Here is a 19,970-nt window from a genome sequence, read left to right on the forward strand (position 1 = left end):
TGAAACCCGATGTCTCTGGACATTGTCGATTTAGGCGTTTCAGCATGAGACACGTCAGTGTATATAAAAACATGGCCATCACTTTTGGTCAACTCCACAGACAACTAAGACTCATCGTATCAAGACAAGATGAAATCCTGGCTCGTCTTCCTCCCCCTCGTCCGCTGCGACGTGATCTGGAACGGCTTCTTCGACGCCAACTTTACCGTCGACCACTTTGACCAATGTACCCCTCCCCTTTCACTTGTATCCATAGATATACACAGTAAGTGTACTGACATCAAATAGGGTCCTGGTCTAATCAAATCCCCCCGTACCAATGGTACATCCACGGCTCGCAGCCAACCTCTCACTACCTAAGCCTCTCGCCTGCATTCAAGAACCCAGCCTCCAAGGTCGATGCTCAGGGCATCCGGATCACCATTGTACCTCCTCCGCCTCTTCCTCTATCGGTCTGCCAATGCAAATGCAAATACTAACGAGAGAGACAAAGGACTCCTCCTCCTCCTGGAACGGCCAAACGATGATGCGCAGCGAGATCATCCCCCAGAAAGCCGCAGGCGTCAACCTAGGCCAGGGACACCTGTACTATCACTTCTCGGTGTCGACACTGGCAACCAACGCCCCGGATCCGAGTCTGGAGCATCAGATTGCTTTTTTTGAGGTCCCCCCCCTTTCTCCCACAGCACCCAGCTGTTCTTTTTTGAAAGACTTTCTGAGCTGATGAGAGGTTAGAACCACTTCACGGAACTCAAATACGGCCGGCTCAGCGGCACTGCCGATGATAATACCCTCCGCTGGATGGTCGGCGGACAGACGAAGTGGGAGACGCAGCTGGTCCCCGGGACCTGGTACAATTTTGCGTATGATATCGACTTCGATGCGAAGACCGTGGGCCTGTGGGCATCGACTGGGGCGGAGGCGCTGAAGAAGGTTGTGGAGAATCTTGGTGCGAATACGTTTACTGATTCTCAGGATTGGCATGTGGGGGAGCTGAGGTTGGATAACGGGGCCACCGCTGCTGCGGAGGATTGGTTCTGGTCGGGGGTTTATATAGAGAGTGGAGAGGTGACTACGGATGTAGCGGGGCCTTCTGCTTAATTGAATTGCCTGCGCTCGCCGAAACGTAGCATAGGTGTATTTCTTATAGATATACTCCGTAGTTGGAATTTCGAGAGTGGAAAAAAGTGCATGCAAAAAGGGGATCGCATCAACGAATGCAGTAACCCCCGTCAATGAGCAGGTCCGTCCCCGTCATGTAGGAACTGGCATCGCTGCACAGATATACGTACGCGCCCTTGAGCTCTTTCGCGTCCCCGTTGCGGCCCATGGGAATCATACTCAACCACAGGTCCTGCGTCTTCTTGTCCACGAAGTCCGACAAGCCGGTATCGATATACCCCGGCGAGATACTGTTAACCCTGGCAAAATCCCGCCACTCATTCGCCAGCGACTTGGCAAAGTGAATGCACCCCGCCTTGGCCACATTGTAGCTCGTCTGCTCCTGCGGATAGTTCGCAATATGGCCCGACATACTGCTCGTGATGACGAAGCTGCCCTTGCCCCGCTCCTTGAAGTGCGGGCCGACAGCCTTCGCGCAGTAAAACGTACCCGTCAGATCCGTCTGGATCACCTCCGCCCAGTCATTCACCGAGCCATCCAGGATCCCTGCGCTGGCGGTACGCCCCGCATTCGCGATGAAGGCGTCGATCTGCCCGAACTCGGCGATCACGTCCGCGACCAGCTTCTGGACGCTCTCCCAGTCGCCCACGTTGCACTTGTAGGCCTTGGCCTTGACGCCGTAGGTTTTGGCGATCTCGGCTGCGTTCTTCTCGCCGCCTTCCGGGCGGGAGGCGTATGTGAGGGCGATGTTGGCGCCCATTTCCGCGCAGCCACGGGCGGCTTCGATGCCCATGCCGCGGGGGCCGGACGCGCCGGTCACCACCACGGTTTTGCCCTTCAGGCTGAGGAGGTCGAGGAGGGAGGAGGCGGCGGGGACGGGGATAGGCATTTTTGACAGTAGTATCGTTTTATTTATAAATCGGCAAATGTTGGGATGATTATGATGGCAACTTGATGGATGAGAGAAGAAGGGGGCAGTTTATATCCCCCGGAATGAGCGGAGCAGTGATGGTCATTGATGATGTCATGAAGTGGCTAAAACAGGGTGCATACTGAGGGAGGACCTTCGTAGTTCGCTAACTCAGCCCCTCGGAGAAAATCATCATCAGTCAAGCATCAGTAAGGTATGACCAACGTCTTTCTAATGGGTCTTTTGTTGTTTGGATGCATCTGATTGTTCTGGGAGGGATTGCTAACCCTTAGTCAATTCTTCCTAAGCGTTGTCCACGTTGTCATACGATGCACTTAATCCCCCCCATTCGCTAGTTTCTCGCTAGCTGTTATGACATAAACCAAACGTGATCCTTACCCAGAAATTCAAAGTGAATTGAGTTGCAGAGGGGTAAGGAGGTACCAGCGAAGGGGTAGTGGTACACATGGAGCAGTGGAACCTATGATGCAATGAACCCCAAATCTATTACTCATATAAATACTGATATAAATCAACCAGTTAGACTGTCCTCGCTCTCTCCCCGCTTTGTGGGATGGCTCCCTGTAATAATCGTGGTTGTGATGCCCTGATACTCTTCGTCCGCCATTCCCGTCCAGAGCCGACGGGCGTCGTCAACCCCCTCATCGGGCTTCGACCGGCGCGTGAGTCCCTTGGGTATATTCCCGGATAGTGGAAATGAGCCTGGTGTTCGTTGCTGACTTCGGGAGACCGAAGAGCCGTCACGAAGGAAGCGAACCAGAGGGCGGAGGGTCGTCAGCGAACCTGCCGTGATGCCCAGTCCAGCCTCGACGTTACTCCAGATTGAGATCTGCTAGTTGTTAGCTTTTTTTTGTTCCCATCAGCCTCGGAGTGATCGCCTCACTTGGTAGGTCGCATAGAAGAAGTCGGGATCCTTGTAATTGTGAACAAACGGAATTCGAACAATGACTGCCGCGCTGGCAATGCATCCGATCCCTAGAATTCCTGCAATGGCCATCTTCGTCCGGGTGTTCATGCGCAGCGACCAGATGATGAATACCGGCAATATTCCAATGGTGAAATCGGTAATAGCCGCGCCCACGCTGTAGGTATACGCAATGGCGATGAGGATATCCGCATCGAGGCACGAGCCCGGCTTGCTGGATCGGTTCCAGAAGTAATCGACCGGTTTACATTCGAACATGGTGAAAAAGAAGAACAACAGGCCCACAGCCAGGGCCACCCCCATGGCGGCATACAGGATGAGGATATGCACTCGGTTAATGGTGATGCGCAGGAGGGAGATGATGATGGACAGTTTGGCGACGACACAGGTGATGATATAGAAGAATTGACCGAGCCACCAGCACTGGTACTCTTAGCAGGGGTGATTTGTCTTTCGACCTAGGATTCATACCAGAAGAGCCCGACGGTAGTAGTCCGGGCGCGATCGAAAGTAATCCTGCTTCTGGCCCATTCCATAAGAGCAACCCACGAGAGTGCAAATGGCAAATGCTAGGTTGAGGGCCTTACTCGTCAGCTCGTTGCTGGACTACATCAATTTCGGCGCAGCAAAAAAAAAAAAAAAAAAAAAAAAAAAAAAAAAAAAAACCCTACCATGGCGGCGACCATCGTCCAGTCATCCAGGCCAAAAGCGCGCACCACCCGCGCACGAACGAAACATCGCAGGCATACGGTGACCAGCGACAGGGCCAGAAAGACAGAGGTGGCGGCGACAATCGCCTCACTGCGACCGTTGAGCATGGTGACGCCGAGACATGGGTGACGACCAGCTTGAAGAGAGACTGGTCAGAGAAAGCATGGGCACAGAGAGCGAGCGACCGAATCCATTAATAAGGATAATCAGTTGAATAATCGGCAGAGAGAAAACTCTAGTCTAGTTAGCCAGAATTTACTATTGCGAATCGTTGAAGCGTGCCATGGATGCCATGCCGGCCTATGCGTCTCCTCCCAAGAGGCCCAGGCTTTGGGCGGTTTTATGGTACGAAGCACAGAGAGCGGAGTACCTGTCGCAGGGGCCGAGGCACACAATATTGTGACTCGCACAATACGGATTACTGCGTAGACTCAATACCTTAGCATTGCTGTTTTGGCGTCGATTGGGAATGGTTGGGATCTGGATACGGATACTCGACAACATTAGCAGTGATCGATCAGACTTGCGTCAGTAAGGCATGGACTTAGTAGGAAACCAACCATGTGGGATCCCCTGTCCCCTCCTCGTGTGGTTCATTACCCAGTTGGTACATTGCAGATCATGTCATTGGAAACCAGCCACGAATGAAGGCGTTTTGGGTGGAGATGGATGTCCAAACCATGGATGTCAGAGGCATGCCTTCAAGTTCTGACCAGCAGATGTCGATTGGTCTGGGTTGGGAGCGGCGTTGAGAGCCGCAGCAGGGGCAAAGGCTCTTCAGGGGAAAACATCCGGATCTAACAAAGTTAAACGCCATCCGTCTTGACTAATCTGGTACTTGATGAGACATGCAGTGTGGACTTGAGCATGGACTGGACTGCATGGTACGAGATACCTGGAATGAATCATGCAGGTTTGTCCATTAGTCTTGTCGATTCTTCAATAGCACGTCGTAATATAGCATGACAAACCCCAGTTCATTTCGATCTGCTTGTTGATCTGCTTCTGGATCTGCTACCATATAACTTTCTCCTACTCATAGCTTGCTTCAACCCGGGAAACGGGATGATGTAGTCGGGATTGTGATCATTTGGCATTTGGCTATCGAAGACAAGGAAATCGATCTTAGGGCAATTGTTGAATTAAATTCAGAGGTCGCACCATGTTGTCGCACTGGTTTCCTGTCTATTGTGACATCCCAGAGGATCCAACCTTGTCTGCTTGAGCTCCTCGGGTCATCTCCTCGATCGCGGCGGCGGATACCGCGTACGTAATACTAACTCGACGCTCGAAACGGTGTGAATATGTGGATGCGACATGGACTATTGGATCGCATTCTTTTGGAACCCTGACCAAACCCGAACTGCCAAGAGAGGATCTTCTGTTATTGAACTTAGGAGGCTGATCTGATGCAGATTGCCATCGACCGCGATATGAGTCGAGCTAACTCCGTAGCCAGGTAAAACTGTTTCGATTCCTGGGTCTTGTACCAGCATGATAGATACAGGTGAATATCCACATCTTATTGCTAATTCTACTATCGCGAGGAGTCGAGTGATTCGCTTCCTGACCTTATCGAATATAGAGTACAAGATATAGAATGGCCCTCGGGAAATTCCCCGCACTCTTGATGTAATCTACCTCGGTTGTCTGGTTGAGATAAAAGCATCAATCACGATTGACGATCTTGTGTTGAATCAATAGTAGCCAGTATCACATAGTTATAGGATTGAACGAATATCAGTAGCACGATTCATCAACATGCCTGGTCTCACTCTGCATCTCCTTGCTCTTGCTCCTTCAACCACCGCCGAGTCCTTTCTTCGCCAGCTCCGCCAATCCTCCGCCATCAAGATCATTCTCGCCTCTCGTCCACAACACATCGTCATTCCTCCCACCCTCATTGACTCCAATCTGCTGACGACCACAAAATGGGATCTCCTTGTGCTCCTTCAGCCGTCTTCGAGGACCCAAGAAGCAGCCCGTGAATCACTTCCGCCTAACCTCCAACCCCTCGTGCAACAGGAGTACCGTCTTGCCGTCGGCGTCCCCTCAAAGCTTCTATCCAACTACGATGACCGCGACAGATCTCTCAAACGAGCCGCCTCCTCCATCCCTCTAACCGGTTCTCTGGCAAATGCTCACCAGAAGCCTTCCTCAAAGAATTTGGAACTCTCCCCAGATCTACTCGCTTACATGGACACCCTCACGCGTACACACGATGGCCCCGTCACCATGCTAAATCTGCTGCATTTCCACCACCCCAACGGAAAGAAAAGCTACTACCAATACGGACAGGCTTTCATCCCCGTCGCTGGTAAGCGCGGCGGGAATGCAAAGCTCGTCGGGAATGTGATCAGACCCGCTTCGACCGCCCAGGTCGACTCGCGTGGAAGCCTCGATCGACCAGAGACAGATTGGTGGAACGAAATCTCGCTGGTGCATTACCCTTCCATCCGGCACTTCTGCGATATGCTGGCTGGAGAGGACTATCAAGCGATTAATGAGAAGTATCGCTTATCTGTACATTGCGCCTTCCTTTGAATGATTTTTCCTCAGCTAATCCCATCCAGGCTCTTCGAGACACGTTCTTGCTTTGCACCACCGAGTTCGACGTGGAATCCTCACCTGCCAAACTATGATTCTGCATGTTTCTTTCCACCGGTTCGGTGTATGGGTCATGTTAAACTACAGACAACAATCTGATCACTGCATTTCAATTGCCCACACAATCCATCTCCATCCATGTCCCCAGCCCCTATGCAGTACTAGCGCAGGAGAAAATGCGACCAGCGGACTCTTCGCTGATTGCTCGGCCCGACGCATACAGTCCAAGGCCACACTGACCCATCAGTACGAGATGCAAGAAGAGGAAGACTGCTTACCAGACATGCTCCCATCCCGAGCAGGGTGAAATTGACAATGGTCAAGAATGTTTTCCTCGGCGACGAGAACCAAAGACCCTTGTTGATGAAGAGCCAGAAGGCACCACAGAGTCCATCTAAGTAATTAGCAGGGCCTCTCCTCTCTCAGTCCTCAAAAGGATACGCACACGAGAACCAACTGCAGAACAGTGACGTCTGTAGTATCGTTAGACCTGAAACCGCTCCGGCATGGGCAAATGGCAACTTACGATCAGGCTCAGCAGGTTATTGAATTCAGGAACCGCTTCGGCAATGACCCAGGCTACCGTCCACAGCACCACCGAGATTACCACCCAAGTCCCTATCGCAAACAGACTGCGCCGGTGCATATGCTCGGTACCCCGGAACACGCGGACATAAATGTACTTGCAGGCGATGTGGCCATTAATCACCCCAGCAATCACAATCTACAACGTCAGCTTCCAGTAGATCGGATGCTATCATCCTAAAGTTCATACCGTGGGAATTGCAGTTCCATACGCAACCTTGGCCATCAACGGGCTGGTCGAGCCCAGTGCTGGCGAAGCAACATGTTGACCAGCAAACCGGTAGATAACAACCCCAGTGACGGTGTACAAGGTCGTGTTGATGATTTCAACAAAACACAGCGTCTTCGGCCAGTCGGTGGGGGTTTTCATCTCGGAAATGAAGCCAAAGAAGGCTGGATGGGCGGCTGCCGTTGTTGGTCAATGATTCCGCTGCAGTCAATCAATGGAGACTTACCATAAGCGAACACGATATCCGTGACTGCGAGAAACGCTCTGTACAGACTAGTCGGCCTGGTCACTTCGACCCTCACATTCGGCGGCCGCTGGACACCAAGCGCGATCATTGTGACCAAGACTGCCCCAACGATACTGGCAAACGCTGCAGTCATCACTCAGTGTCAACTCGTCACTGCTCATACGACAGATCTTACAAATCACTGACAACCATGACATCCTCTTAAACGTCCGCGGCAAGCTCAATATAAGCGAAATCAGCAGTCCCACCACCCCGAAAACAACACTGCATGTGCCATGGTCGGTCAGTGTGTTCATCATGACAGTGAAGGTGAGAATGTGCCCTCCCATCACAAACACCAGGCAGAGCAGCAGCCCCGCCCCAAGGATCTCACGTCCGACCCAGCCAAAGAGTACCTCGCCCCCATCCGCAATGCTATGAACATGTGGATACCGTTGCTTGAATTGCCCCATTACGTAGCCGGTGTAAACGGTGAGGATAGCAATGCCGACGATCAGTATCACGCCCCTTGGTCAATTCACAGTTAGCCACTGATCAAGGGCCAGGGGCGGGAGACGGAGCACCAACGGGACGATTCCCAGGGTCGCCACGGCCGAGGGAAGCGTTAGGATGCCTAACGATGTGCCCCCAGCCAGCATGACTAGCCACCGGCGTTAGTTCGAGCAGAGCTGACAACAGAGGCTACAAACCTATCGCGCATCTCCTGTTCACATGCCGCGTCAGATCGACTCTGTCGGCCTTCTGCTGAACCGGGGCTGACAAACCACCACTCCAACGTTCGGTACCTGACCTCTGCATCGTCTTCATCTCCGAATGGCTCTTCGTCAGGAGTTTCAGGTTGCTCTTTATACTCCTCTCCTCGATTGAGGGATACCGCCGGCCGCGTTTCGAGGTCGAGGTCGGAAGTATCGGGTGACATCTTGGTGTTACCCCCTCTGGGCTGTTTACCATGCCGACAATGTTGTTTCCGTGAGGGCAATGACCCTCCAGTCTTGCTATATATCTCCAGAAGTGAAAGTGATAACTAGGTAACATCAGCCCGAGATGCAGTGCAACCATTCCTTTGGCCGCTGTGAAGGAACCTCAAAATGAAACATCACGACTCTCCGGTGAGCCTTCTACACTGGATTGGTCTTCCTTGCGTGGATGTCGATAGACCCTTGCATCTACATCTGACCGAGGTTCGAAAGAGCATCCTTGTGGGAATCGACCAGGAAGACTTCGTTTTATCCTTCCTTACAATAGATCTAAATTCAGAAATCATGTTTGGATGAGGCAATCATGGCTCGTCTTGTGGTAACCGCAAAGAATGGGAAACATCTCTATCGTCTATGTCTAAGCCAGGGTATCATCAAGTCACAATGTCATATCAGTCATTTCATGGTCTCCGGGCACACACGGTCCCGAATGAACAAGCCCACCCCGGAGAATTCGCAATCCCGGCGCAAGGGTCTCACCATTTCATAAACCCGCGGCTTGATGACCTTCGCACCAGCCGCAAAACCCTCGTATCCAGAATCATCATAGTCCTCCTCATCGTGGAACATTCCCTCGATCTCCAGCTTTTTCAAGTCCTTGAAGCGAGGTGGCTGTCCACTTTCACCGTCAACACCGCCATTGTGGCGCGCGCTGAGCAGCGTCCTCAACTGATTCACCAACATCGCCAACGAATTCTCCTTGCATCCTTCCACATACAACGACTCCACTCCAGCCGGCAAGAGCTCCGTCAGAGGAACCGACGGCTCAGCCTGGTACCGGATATCCAAAAGGTTCGGCAACCGGATTCGCACATCCTTCAGACTCTTGAAATCGGCCAGCGACCCAAACCACTCCTCGTGCGTTTCGTTAGCCCCCGTCATGGTGAAGGGGAGATGCACCCCGCAGCTGTCCAGCCAGAGTGTGTGCAGGGTGTGTTTGCTGGCAGACAGCGAGCGGTAGAAGGCAGCGGGCTGGTAGCCTTCGGCGAGCAGATGGTCGTCTGAGTGTTGGTATTTGAACGACCGAATGGCGGAGCAAGCGGCGACAATGCTCGTCATGCCGTTGGCGCCGCTGCTGGAGTTTAAGACGATTTCAGATACCGACGAGGTGGGCGATGGCTCTTGCTCTTGCTCTTGCTCTTGCTCTGGTTGCGGCTGCTCATCCGCAGAGGTCGATTCAACCACCGAATCGACTGCGACGGCGCGCATTGATGGTAGCTGGAAAAATGGAAGTACCTGAGACGGGGCGTAGGTGCCCTTGCTGTCAAGCGTGTCGTCCAGGTGACCCAAGGAGACTTGGCGCAGAGCACGGAAGGCAGGCTGTGTGTCGAACGGCTTCTCTCGCTGGACGGCCCGCTGCATCATGCGGTCGAGATACTTGTTCTCCTTGGGATATACCAACCGCAGCTGCTGGACGTTCCTCACCAGCGGCAGGAGAAGGGCCATCCAGGCCTCTGCGACATCTTGCTGCAGATCTTGCTCCCACTGGATGTACTCCTCGTCCGAGTGGCTGATTTCTTGAGCCCAATTGCGAAACACTTCCATCTCATCTACAGTCACGCTGGTACCTTCATAAGCCTCAGAATGCGTTCGCCAACCACTCAAATCCAAAGCGCGAACTGCCCGAGCCAGCTCAGGATGTCGCAATGCGGCACTCAGAAACGAGCGCGTCTGGCTGCAGTCCTTCAGCGCAGCATAGCGGTACACGAGTCGACGGAACAAGCCATGAAAATGACGGCACACGAAGAGAAGATTATAGCGGTCTTGGTGATCCTCCAGGAACTCCCCGATCAGCAGTAGGATATCATTGGAGAGGGAGGGTGGCATGTTGCAAGTATTTACCAGTGAATGACACGCCCTTGATCCAATACACAAAGACATCCATCCTTAAATGCGATCCCCTGAGGCGAGTTCTTGACTAGGCTTCAGAAATTTTGATCCACCGTGGACTGGAGCTTCTCTGGAATTACCACTTCGGGAAGTGGGAACAGCAGCAGCAGTGACTGATCTTTCAGGTTTCCGCTGGGCAAGTGGCCAATGGGGATAAAACAGTGGACTTGCGGGAGGAATTTTTTGATCCACATTATCTGGGCAAAAAAAGAAAATCAAGAGGCAAAATTCATTGTTTCTTTTCTTTCCCGCATAGTGGAGTGTCGTGGAGTGTTTGTTAATGCCAAATCATCATATTTGCATTCTACGGAGTAGTTTGACTGAAGTTGACTGTCTCCTCAGCTGGTACACTATTCAGTGATATTCTGAATCAGTTCCAGACGAAGCAGGCAGATTCGGCGCAGCCTTTATATCCTGGCAGTTGATGCGATGATTCACTATGTACCTACCTGTATTAACCTCACATTGCAGAAACAAGCATGATACTCTGCTCCATCGTAGTCACAATGAATTCGTTTAGGCGGACTGTGAAAGAACGAGGTCCATCCTCGGCAAGCCTGCTTCTTTGGGATTGATTGTGGATCTTCCGCATCTGCAGCACTTATTTATTTTATTCTTAGCACTACGTAGCTAGGTTGATCTGGCGATCACTGGACCTTTATTACTCAGAAACTACCAGGGACATGGAGTATTGATGGAAAGACGCCGTATGCATCGCGCAACTACCTTTCAGATCCATGGTCATTTATAGGACGGCAACCGGGGTTGTTTGTTGAGTAAATGCAAATTCGGCAATCTGGTTGCAGATTGAAGATGGTGATGATTAACTACTCCGTAGACTACTCTGCATGGTAAGAAGCAGCTCAGAAATCGTCCGGCCGATCATAACTAAGACACGCCAATATCTGTGATCGGCAGAGCGAATCTACACCGTGACGATAATTGGTCAATCAATTCACCGTTTCACCGTCACGTTGTTCAGTGAAGGGGGGATATGGCCAGATACTACACCACAAGAAGAACGCAGTGTGCTTGACTATGTGCAGCACTCCAGTCGGCAAAAGCACGAAGACCGAATCGGCACGTCTGCTGTCGCGGCCGCGAGTTTCAATTGCTGCTGGATGATCCGGGCTTCTGCCAACCGCCCAAGCCTCGTCAAACACTCATGATACCCATGTAACGACCACACGTTGTTCGGATGCTGCAGGGCCCGCGGGAGGGTATCGTCCATCCCCAGATCGGCACCGTACACTTCCGCAGCCTTCTCTACTTGGCCCTGCTCGAGCAGGAGAGCACCATACGCATGCCGGGTGGGCTGCATCCAGCCCCACGGCTCGTCGTAGGGAAGGCCATCGTCCAGCGCGATGGACTGTCGCAGGTGCTTGAAGGCCGCGTCGATATTCCCGCGGCGGTATTCGATCTCCCCATCGAGCATGGCTTCCGCAATGGCCAGAATATCCCGGCAGGTGTTGTTGAATAGCGTCCGGCTGGGAGGGACACGGTCGAAGGCTTTGTGGAATTCTGTCCGCTCCTGGTCTGCCTCGTCTACTCGTCCGAGCGCAGCAGATGCTACGCCTTTGGCGTAGTGGATCATTGCCGTAGTCACGCAGTAGAGATCTTGGTCCTGTGGCAGCTCCAGAGCAAGGATATCCTCCCAGCGCCCGAATCGGACAAGCACGTGCACTTTCACTGCGAGGAACCCCTCGAGCCAGTCTGCCATCGGCGGCGACTCGATCCGTAAAAGTTCTTCGGGAATGGAGGCCTCCAGCTCCACGGCAGTGTCCAAGGCTACCCTCGACTGTCCGGCGAACATGGCCGCGTAGATCCGGAAATGATAATCATGAGATCGATAGAGGGTGTAGAAGTTGACGGGACCTGCGCGAGCGAGAAACTTCTCGTCCGCCCGGATAGCTTCTGAGTTGGAGGCCACTGCTCGGCGATAATCGCCACAGAGGATGTCCAAATGCGTGGGCATATGATTCAGGTGCCCTGCGTCAGGTACCAGGCCCCGGAGGTGGTCGGCGGCCGTCAATGCGCTCTCCGGGGACCCTGACATCTCCATCAAATGGATATACAAATGCAGCAGACCCGGATGAGAGAGTCCTCCCTTCTGTGCCAGCGCACGATCGAGAACTGCTTTTATGTCTAACGTGCGCGCGTCCGGCGCGGGTTGCCCAGTCTTTATGTCCCAGAGCGCCCACGGCGTAAGGTTCATCAAGGCGTCTGCATACAGCACCGCGACGTCTAGATCATCCGGGTGCTGTTTATACACCGCTTCCATGGCGTCGGCGTAGCCCTGGTTCCATGATGAGCAGTCCCCCGCCGGCCGGTCTTGCGGATACCGATACTGCAGGGCGTCGATCAGAGCGGCCTCTACCGGCGACGCTAGTTTTGCATTTGCTTTGGCATCTTCTGCGGCCCTGCGAGTGCGCTGGACTGTCGATTCGAGCTCCTGCTTATCGAAGACCTCCCATGGTTTGTTGTAGTTTGGACCGAGGGCGTAAGCGAGGCCCCAGTATGACATGGCACACCTGGGGTCAATCTCGATGGATTTCTGGAAACAATGGCCCGCTTCCTCATGGTTGAAGGCGTATGTCCAGATGAGCCCGCGGTCGAACCATAGCTGAGCTTGGGGATAAGCGGTGCTCACGGGTCGGTGATATGATCCGAGGTTGTAGTAGGAGTCGGAGGTATTATCTGAAGATTCATGTCGTTGGCTCATCATGAGTGATGTGAGTCAAGTGCCCATTACCGTGCAAATATGAAGCACCTTCTCATTAATGCGAACATGTTCAAATGGAGTCTAATAAACGAGTTGGTGACGAAGTGGGGTAACTCGAGCGGGATCTCATGATCCAAGTGGTATATCAACTTTCTGGCCGGCTCTCCGCTTGCATGTCTTCATGGCAGGATACCGACAGAATCGTTCCATATCATTTTTCTGTTTGATCCAATAGCTCGAGTATTCATCACGAAGTTGGCTGTAAGAGTATTCTCACATCGTCAACGGACCTCTCGGACACTCTGAGAACGACTGCGCATTTACACATCTTGTCATGTAAAATACAGATTGCATGCGGCAATGTCGAGTAGAGTTACCGTAGAGGTCGAGGGAGTGTCGCTTTTATAGCTCGTGATGCACTGAAGAATCTATATGCGAGACCTGCTACCGTACTCCAGGTGTCAGTGGGAGAAGCGATCCGTGAACAAAGTCAATAGGCATAGTTGAAGCACAGGCTGTGTTACGCATCTAAGAAGCGTTGGGAAACCTGAAGCTTGTGTGCACATGGGGAGTTCAGGTTGAGAATATTGATCCGGTGTTGGTTGAGTGCATGTTGGTGCGATGGTCAAGATCATCCTCTGTAGAACTTCCGGCTGTTACCAGCCAGACTGCAGCTACAGCACCATTGATTGCTTACTGTCGCGAGATATCCCGAGGCTTCGCATTCATCGTACGACTATATGGCGGTATTACTATACATAACTGGAAGAAATGGCCAGAACAAGCCCATGTCTGATACCCCACACTTTCAGATCTCTTGTTCTCTGCCCAGTCTTAATCTGCAAATCATATTTAAAAGCAGTGGTAAAAAACGCCTTGTACCAGAGAGATCAGAGAACAAACAAGAGATCGAGGCTTGTCGTAAACCTGTTAATCAATTGGTGTATAGCCCATCCTCGTTTTGCGACATTTGCCTCGTCAGGAGCGATTCCGTAGGTATAGGAATCCTCGTCCTCAGATGAAATCCCCCGAATGAAGTCCATTGACACCTTCCTCTCTCTATCGCAGTCCCAAGTCCGTCATCTCAACACTGTCTGCCGATCCCATCCAGAGAATGTTGTTACACCTGGTTCGTATCAGTTAGGACATGTTCAGCGAAAGTGATTGGGACGCCGCAATCCGAAACATACCGAATTAGCACAAGACCAAGTGTACCCGTGTTCTTTCCATCGATGAACTCCTCCGTGTCCCTCAGAAGGACATTCATGTACGAATCGATGCTTTCCAGCTTGCCCTTGTACTCTGTCTGGCCCCACTTGAGACGGATGATGAGCTCGGTGCCGACCCTAAGACGCTGTATTAGAAAAGATCTGTTTATTCATTCGAACTGGATAGAGATAAAAGCGCAATCGGAGGGGAACAGAGTAAGTTGGAAAGCTGTACCGAGCTTGCAGAAAGGGCCGAGGGTTGACTGGTTGGAACTGCAAGGTGCGTCAACACATGTCAATAACAATATTCCTCAAATCTGAAGTAGATGGACGAATGGAGGAGCAACGAACACTCATGGTGGTAATGTAAAGCGCCTTGTGATTGATTCACCAGGAATCCGAGATGTACGACAGAAAGACCTTTCCAAAAAGGGGGACAATATGTATAGTGTGTAATGAGTCTTGATTGACCAGCTGAAAAGAACGAATTATCCGCAGTCCAAAGTGCTTGGACCGGTCGCGTGTCGAGGTGAAAAGTGGTCGGAGCTACCGCAGTACGCCCAATCGACCGTTGAAGGTTCCCAGACCGCGAAAATGTGATGCTGCTGGACACGGCTCTTGGCCAATCACTTGTCGCGTTGCATCACCGCCTTGAGAACATCTCATTTAACAAAGTAGTCGAAAAGGGAAAAAACAATCCGATGAGTGAAATTGAATTGATTCTACCTCGTCTAACAGATCCATCTTTCTCCTGCGATAGTCAGGAAGAATTTTCAAATGAGAGCAATGCGCCCGCCGCAGCATTCAGCATAAAAAGCTCACATACGACGTGACAAACGGAGGAAATCAAGCTACAAATGAGCTGGAAATACTGACATAGAATGCTACAGAAATACTCCTCTCAGTCGTGAAACCGTCGGCTACTACATCTCAACCTCTTCCTACCTCCCACTTGATTTCCTTGATGGAGACCTCCTCCCCGGCTTTCTCGTCATAATCATACCATTCTCCCTCGGACAAATCTATACCAGTGAAAGGCGTGGATGAATCAATGCCTTTTGCCTCCCATTCTCCCTGCGCATCCATCGTCAGAAATCTAGCCTGGCTTGAGGATCGAGAATACACTCACATCAGGCTTGAACTCCGTAAACTCCAGTCCACGACAGTCGATCTCGATCACTTTGCTGCCCTTGCCCTTCTCATCCCCCTCATAGGCATGCGGACCGTTGACGATCGAAGCAGAATGGGTTTTCTGGTTTTAAAGCATGGTCAGCGAATAGCCTTATAAAAAGCTTGCCTACATCCCCCATCTCGTTATCTCCTTGGGTCTCGTAGAACGGTCTCGTAGAACCGACCACAAGAACAGACGAGATGGCTCTAAGTAGCACGCCCAGCAGAGCACATCATAGCTAGGAAACACTAACCTGGCAAAGCTTGCATTTCCACACAAAGTTGGCCTCGCCCCGACTTCCAGGAATCTCGTGTTGTTCCTGCATCAGTAGCTGTTAGTACAGCGCTCACCACTGTTTGTAAGGAAACTTACAAAGCGATTGAAGCTGACCCAGTTTGGATGCACCTCGCGGCAGGAAGTGCATTGTACCTTGAAGGTGTAAAAGTGTGGTTCTTGCTCCGTGTCCTTTGGCCGAAGGTCGGTGACCCTACATTGAGTGATGAGCTACTATCATGAATCCCATGATTGAGGCGTGCGGGGAAGCTGATATAGAGAGAGGCGACCCGAGGGAAGTTTGGAGGATAAATATATGACTCGCTTGTGTTATCTTACCCTGTAAGCTCAGCAGAGAGGAGAAGCGAAAGCATTTTGATTGGTTTGAGACTTATCAGCCCTTTTTAAACAGGTCCTAGCGAGGGAGAAATGCGATGTAGAAGTCTTTAGGTGGGTATGTGCTGTGCGGGGTGATTGGTGAAGGTGATGGAGTACTAGAAATTCCATGGTCTTCGGTCCACTGCCTTGGTACTGATACGTTTGACCGCCCACATACACCACTGCTGGAATTCTCATATCTTGCTGAATGTTCTATTTTGACTATCTTCTAATCAAAGGTGAACAGAAAAAAGCAGATTACGTGGATATCAACGCCAGTAATGCAAGTCGTCATCGTTCGTCCGGAATGAATCGTCAGATCGAAAGGGAAAAAAAAGGCAGTGGACACAAAATCAAAGATACACAGGATTGCAACTACATAAATCCACTTATAGACGGCTTTGCTGGTCCTGGCCAAGGGGTTTTGTGGAGAAAGAGTTGAAGTATGCGTTGAGAGCATCAACAGTGCCGCTGCCCTCCACCAATTGCACAGTGCAGGCAACGTGGCTGTCGGGACGAGTGACTACAACACCTCCCTTTTCGGGGTCGAAGCCAAGCTTCTCATGGGCGGCAAACTTGGCGAGAGGCACGCGCACGTCTGGAATGTCGTCGGCGTAGATGTGGTGGTGGTAATCGCGGAGGATCTGAGGGATAGCCTCCACATCAACCTCATTCTTCTGAGCAGCGTAGATCAGGCAGATAGAGAACAGCTTGGAGTGGGGCAGATGGCGCTCAAAAAAGGAGATCTCATCAATACGGCGGTAAGAAGACAGGAATGACCGCTCCTTTTCAAGGTTGGCTCCAAAGTCGGTGATCGCTTTCTTGGTGTTTGCCTGTTTACCGGCAAAGATGAAGATGCGGAATGCCCCATTTGCAGGGATTTCCTGCTCGAGGTGCACAAAGTTGGCATCCGCTAAACGGGTCACAGTGGTGGGAGTGAAGGCGCGGCCAGGAGTCAGCTTAATGCCAGGGATGTCGAACAGAGGCGACTGAGCGGGATGGCTTGGACTCCAGTTAAAAACATTGGGCTTGTAAGCAACGCCGTATCCGGAGGTGAATTCGCAGGAAGACTTGAATGTCTTGACGAACTCATCCTCCTCACCACCAGCGACGGCCTGGGTGTGGCTCGCGGATCCGACCTCACCAGCCGTTGGGCGACGCGTGGAGAATAGGGCGGCATATTTGTTGTCGAAAGCCAGCAGCCTTTCAGCAATGTCCTTGCGCTCGCTCTCGTACGTGCTCAAAATGGAACGGTCGGCCAATCCGGATTCGACGGCGTGGAGCTTCCAGGCCAGGTTGAGTGCATCGTGGAAGGCTGTGTTCATACCTTGACCAGCCTTAGGACTGTGCGTGTGGCAGGCATCTCCTCCCATGAAGATGCGCTCGTCCAGTGTATACCTCTCAGAGATACCCTGACCAATGGGGTAAACAGAGTACCACTCGACGCGGTCCCACTCCAAAGTGTATGGCTTGAGAATCTTCTTTGCCGCCTCCTGGACTTCCTCCGCAGTGGCGGTCTTTCTTGGATTGAAGTCGGGGTCTGAGGAAGAGGCGATCTGGACGTAGAGGCGGACCATGTTGTCCTCACGCGGGATAACCATGATGGAGCCAGCATCTGAATGAATGGTGCACTTGGTCTATTGTAAAACGAATCAGTATACGAGGCCAATTTCCCTTGTTGAATGAAGGCGTCCATTCTTACCTCAATATCAGGGAAGTTTGTTCTCACGACGCCGTCCATGACACCCCAGACATAAGAGATGGGATCCTTATGGTGGATCTTGATGCCGAGCTGTTCTCTGACAAAACTGCGAGCGCCCTCACCGCTGAAGAGGTACTTGGTACGAACAGTCTCAATGACGTTTGTATCGATGCTCTTGAGCGACACTTGGACGGGATAGTTCTTGTCCGCGCCATCGTTCTTGAACCCGATGATTGTCCAGGGCCTCTCAATTCTCGTGCCAGCCTTCTCGATTTCGTCAATAAAGACTCTCTCGATCTTGCCCTGGTGGACGAGGGTAGTGAAAGGGTATCTTGTGTCGATGAACCGAGGGCAGCTAGGCCAGCTTCCGGTGCGGTGGATACCCTTGCCCTCGGGAAGAGGATCCCAGAAAGCGACATCGTACACCTTAGCTGGCTTGTAAGCCATGATCTGACGCTTCAGGCCCAGGTTCCGAAGTATCTCCGTTGAACGAGGCTGAATACCATCGGCGCGGCCAGTTGCGGTAGGCACCGGTCGGTTGTCAATGTGCTTCACTTTGTAGCCCCAGCGAGACATGCAGAGAGACAGCAGAATACCAACAGGGCCGGCGCCCACGATGACGATGTCATACTTTTCCTGATTGTGTGTCATCTTGGTCGATTGACTTGAATTCTCTAAACTGGTGAAAATGCGGGAGGCTGCTGAGGGTCCGCCAATGTCCAATCCAAGGAGTGTGTGTATAGGAATACTCAATAACACAGCATCACCTGTACAAAAGCAACCTTGGATCTAAGTAGGTGAGATGAAAAAGACACAGAGAGATACAATAAGCCATTTTCAACAGGGTAGTAGGCGCTCATATATAATTCGAGGCAGGTGAGGGAGCGGGTGAATGGTGTCAGGCTGGAAAGCAACGGAGGACCACAACGGCATTCAAATTCGGCTGGATGGTAGAGAGCAAGCAACAGATGTGGCTCAGATGTCATAAGCGACCCTAAGCTGCAACGCACAGGCAAATTTGGCCCAGCAATCGAACTAGAGGGACTCCCTATAATTGGAGATTGCGGGATGTGCGGGCGGTGGATGGGAGCTGGGCCTGCGGGGAGGCCGGAAGGCAGATGGTGAGTGGTTCGAAGGGGTGACTAATGGAGGAATGCCGTGGTCCATTCCGAGTCTCTAACCCTTACTGCGGCTAGAAGGTCGGCAAGTGGAGGGTTTCACGTGACTCGCACCCCTCGGCAGCATCGCCCGGGACTTCTGGGCGTTTACCATGTCTCTAATTGGCTCCATGGCAATCCCGACTGTATTGCCATTAGGTACTTTAGGTACGACATATGAGCCACTGGAGCCTTGATGGATATCTACCCTTCTGAGGATCTTGGATCCGATTGGTCTTTTTCATAGTCTGTTGGCCTATGGAGTAATGCTCAGGAGGATTTCCGGTGCAGAAGTCTACGTCGCCTTGAGGAACATTTCGTGTCATTCCAAGATGCCGCTATGGGAACCGGCAACCTTCATGGACGTCCTTGAGACGCTGTCTCTATTACCATGCATCAAATCGACCGGATATAGACTCATAAGCTGATATTCACCCTCAATTTTGGTATCCCCATTGTAATCCCGCAGTTTGTGAGGGAACAGTCCCAAAGACTGCCTATCTCTCTTCGGTGTGCGATATGGAGTGCTAACATACATTTAGCGGCTTTGTAGCCGTATTTTCCAGTAGTGTCCATTTTCCAGGCATTGGATTTCGGCTTCCCGGAGTATTCTGCGTTTTGAGAGACATCCTACCGCATGTAGTTCCGCTTACTGGATATAATCGCGGCTAATCGAGTGGCAGTTGTTAGATCTCTGCATCATCCTCCTTACCAATTGTCGCATTTTGGGGTCTCCTGTGATTATTGAAGGCAAGAATACTTACTCGTATAATGCATTCAAAGCAAGTTGTGCACTGTATAATCAGTCAAAGCTCACTTCGGACTCACTTTTGCTGAAAGAGCAGAATGAACCGCAGACATCACCCTGCCGTTCAGGGTGTTACAGGATTATGAATCACAAGACAAGTACCTACTTTGCAAGTTAAGGCTTTGCATTGACTGGTATTTGCTGGATATACAGGAAGTGTCATTTGGCAATTTGTGCTCGTTGGTGATAACTGTGGTTCCTGAGTTCATTCCTACCTAAAGACAGAAGGGCAGAATGACTCTTTCCCACACACTAAGTCTATGTAATGACACATAAATTTATTGGACTGGATAGCTATTGTCCGCAAATACTGAGACAAGTAGTCAG

The 19,970-nt window shown here is 51.5% G+C and overlaps 10 protein-coding genes across 10 annotated transcripts; 2 read left to right on the forward strand and 8 right to left on the reverse strand.

Moving 5' to 3' along the window:
- Positions 1 to 129: 129 nt before the first annotated feature.
- Positions 130 to 1,101, forward strand: AFUA_2G15420 (glycoside hydrolase family 131 protein; the record flags this gene model as incomplete). Its single annotated transcript, XM_750784.1, has 4 exons — positions 130 to 265; positions 289 to 425; positions 494 to 664; positions 736 to 1,101. The coding sequence occupies 4 exons, from the start codon at positions 130 to 132 to the stop codon at positions 1,099 to 1,101; spliced, it is 810 nt and encodes a 269-aa protein (XP_755877.1).
- Positions 1,102 to 1,210: 109 nt separating this feature from the next.
- Positions 1,211 to 2,011, reverse strand: AFUA_2G15430 (SDR family oxidoreductase; the record flags this gene model as incomplete). Its single annotated transcript, XM_750785.1, has 1 exon — positions 1,211 to 2,011. The coding sequence occupies one exon, from the start codon at positions 2,009 to 2,011 to the stop codon at positions 1,211 to 1,213; it is 801 nt and encodes a 266-aa protein (XP_755878.1).
- Positions 2,012 to 2,564: 553 nt separating this feature from the next.
- Positions 2,565 to 3,981, reverse strand: AFUA_2G15440 (putative integral membrane protein; the record flags this gene model as incomplete). The annotated part of the gene is made up of 4 exons (XM_750786.3): positions 3,650 to 3,981; positions 3,450 to 3,560; positions 2,937 to 3,401; positions 2,565 to 2,882 (listed from the first exon to the last, which is right to left on the reverse strand). The coding sequence occupies exons 1-4, from the start codon at positions 3,794 to 3,796 to the stop codon at positions 2,565 to 2,567; spliced, it is 1,041 nt and encodes a 346-aa protein (XP_755879.2). The 5' UTR covers positions 3,797 to 3,981.
- A 1,390-nt stretch (positions 3,982 to 5,371) lies between these two features.
- AFUA_2G15450 (uncharacterized protein) lies at positions 5,372 to 6,331 on the forward strand (the record flags this gene model as incomplete). Its single annotated transcript, XM_750787.3, has 2 exons — positions 5,372 to 6,212; positions 6,263 to 6,331. Exons 1-2 carry the CDS (start codon positions 5,451 to 5,453, stop codon positions 6,329 to 6,331), a joined length of 831 nt encoding a protein of 276 aa, XP_755880.2. The 5' UTR covers positions 5,372 to 5,450.
- A 116-nt stretch (positions 6,332 to 6,447) lies between these two features.
- AFUA_2G15470 (putative neutral amino acid permease) lies at positions 6,448 to 8,276 on the reverse strand (the record flags this gene model as incomplete). Its single annotated transcript, XM_750788.2, has 9 exons — positions 6,448 to 6,531; positions 6,575 to 6,690; positions 6,742 to 6,769; positions 6,823 to 7,020; positions 7,072 to 7,286; positions 7,337 to 7,480; positions 7,533 to 7,864; positions 7,925 to 7,997; positions 8,108 to 8,276. 9 exons carry the CDS (start codon positions 8,274 to 8,276, stop codon positions 6,448 to 6,450), a joined length of 1,359 nt encoding a protein of 452 aa, XP_755881.2.
- Positions 8,277 to 8,609: 333 nt separating this feature from the next.
- AFUA_2G15480 (uncharacterized protein) lies at positions 8,610 to 10,709 on the reverse strand. Its single transcript, XM_750790.2, has one exon. It carries the CDS (start codon positions 10,213 to 10,215, stop codon positions 8,731 to 8,733), a length of 1,485 nt encoding a protein of 494 aa, XP_755883.2. The 5' UTR covers positions 10,216 to 10,709; the 3' UTR covers positions 8,610 to 8,730.
- Positions 10,710 to 11,260: 551 nt separating this feature from the next.
- Positions 11,261 to 12,949, reverse strand: AFUA_2G15490 (TPR domain protein; the record flags this gene model as incomplete). Its single annotated transcript, XM_750791.1, has 1 exon — positions 11,261 to 12,949. The coding sequence occupies one exon, from the start codon at positions 12,947 to 12,949 to the stop codon at positions 11,261 to 11,263; it is 1,689 nt and encodes a 562-aa protein (XP_755884.1).
- A 1,056-nt stretch (positions 12,950 to 14,005) lies between these two features.
- Positions 14,006 to 14,511, reverse strand: AFUA_2G15500 (small nuclear ribonucleoprotein F; the record flags this gene model as incomplete). The annotated part of the gene is made up of 4 exons (XM_750792.2): positions 14,006 to 14,072; positions 14,137 to 14,292; positions 14,390 to 14,427; positions 14,506 to 14,511. 4 exons carry the CDS (start codon positions 14,509 to 14,511, stop codon positions 14,006 to 14,008), a joined length of 267 nt encoding a protein of 88 aa, XP_755885.2.
- Positions 14,512 to 14,851: 340 nt separating this feature from the next.
- AFUA_2G15510 (CXXC motif containing zinc binding protein) lies at positions 14,852 to 16,074 on the reverse strand. Its single transcript, XM_750793.3, has 5 exons — positions 15,938 to 16,074; positions 15,698 to 15,812; positions 15,579 to 15,644; positions 15,284 to 15,406; positions 14,852 to 15,228 (listed from the first exon to the last, which is right to left on the reverse strand). Exons 1-5 carry the CDS (start codon positions 15,970 to 15,972, stop codon positions 15,085 to 15,087), a joined length of 483 nt encoding a protein of 160 aa, XP_755886.2. The 5' UTR covers positions 15,973 to 16,074; the 3' UTR covers positions 14,852 to 15,084.
- A 27-nt stretch (positions 16,075 to 16,101) lies between these two features.
- Positions 16,102 to 18,779, reverse strand: AFUA_2G15520 (putative FAD monooxygenase). The gene is made up of 2 exons (XM_750794.2): positions 17,679 to 18,779; positions 16,102 to 17,613 (listed from the first exon to the last, which is right to left on the reverse strand). Exons 1-2 carry the CDS (start codon positions 18,327 to 18,329, stop codon positions 16,366 to 16,368), a joined length of 1,899 nt encoding a protein of 632 aa, XP_755887.1. The 5' UTR covers positions 18,330 to 18,779; the 3' UTR covers positions 16,102 to 16,365.
- Between the last annotated feature and the right edge of the window lie 1,191 nt (positions 18,780 to 19,970).

The sequence above is a fragment of the Aspergillus fumigatus genome, chromosome 2 (assembly GCF_000002655.1).
Source record: "Aspergillus fumigatus Af293 chromosome 2, whole genome shotgun sequence".
Classification (NCBI taxonomy): domain Eukaryota; kingdom Fungi; phylum Ascomycota; class Eurotiomycetes; order Eurotiales; family Aspergillaceae; genus Aspergillus; species Aspergillus fumigatus.

Excerpts from the sequence above, each read along its gene's own strand:
- AFUA_2G15480 (XM_750790.2), bottom strand. The coding sequence starts at position 10,215 with ATGTCTTTGTGTATTGGATCAAGGGCGTGTCATTCACTGGTAAATACT.
- AFUA_2G15520 (XM_750794.2), bottom strand. The coding sequence starts at position 18,329 with ATGACACACAATCAGGAAAAGTATGACATCGTCATCGTGGGCGCCGGC. Across the intron at positions 17,614-17,678 it reads CAAACTTCCCTGATATTGAG|ACCAAGTGCACCATTCATTC; the intron begins GTAAGAATGGAC and ends GTTTTACAATAG.
- AFUA_2G15510 (XM_750793.3), bottom strand. The coding sequence starts at position 15,972 with ATGCTTTCGCTTCTCCTCTCTGCTGAGCTTACAGG. Across the intron at positions 15,645-15,697 it reads GGGTCAGCTTCAATCGCTTT|GAACAACACGAGATTCCTGG; the intron begins GTAAGTTTCCTT and ends CTACTGATGCAG. Across the intron at positions 15,229-15,283 it reads TTACGGAGTTCAAGCCTGAT|GGAGAATGGGAGGCAAAAGG; the intron begins GTGAGTGTATTC and ends ATGGATGCGCAG.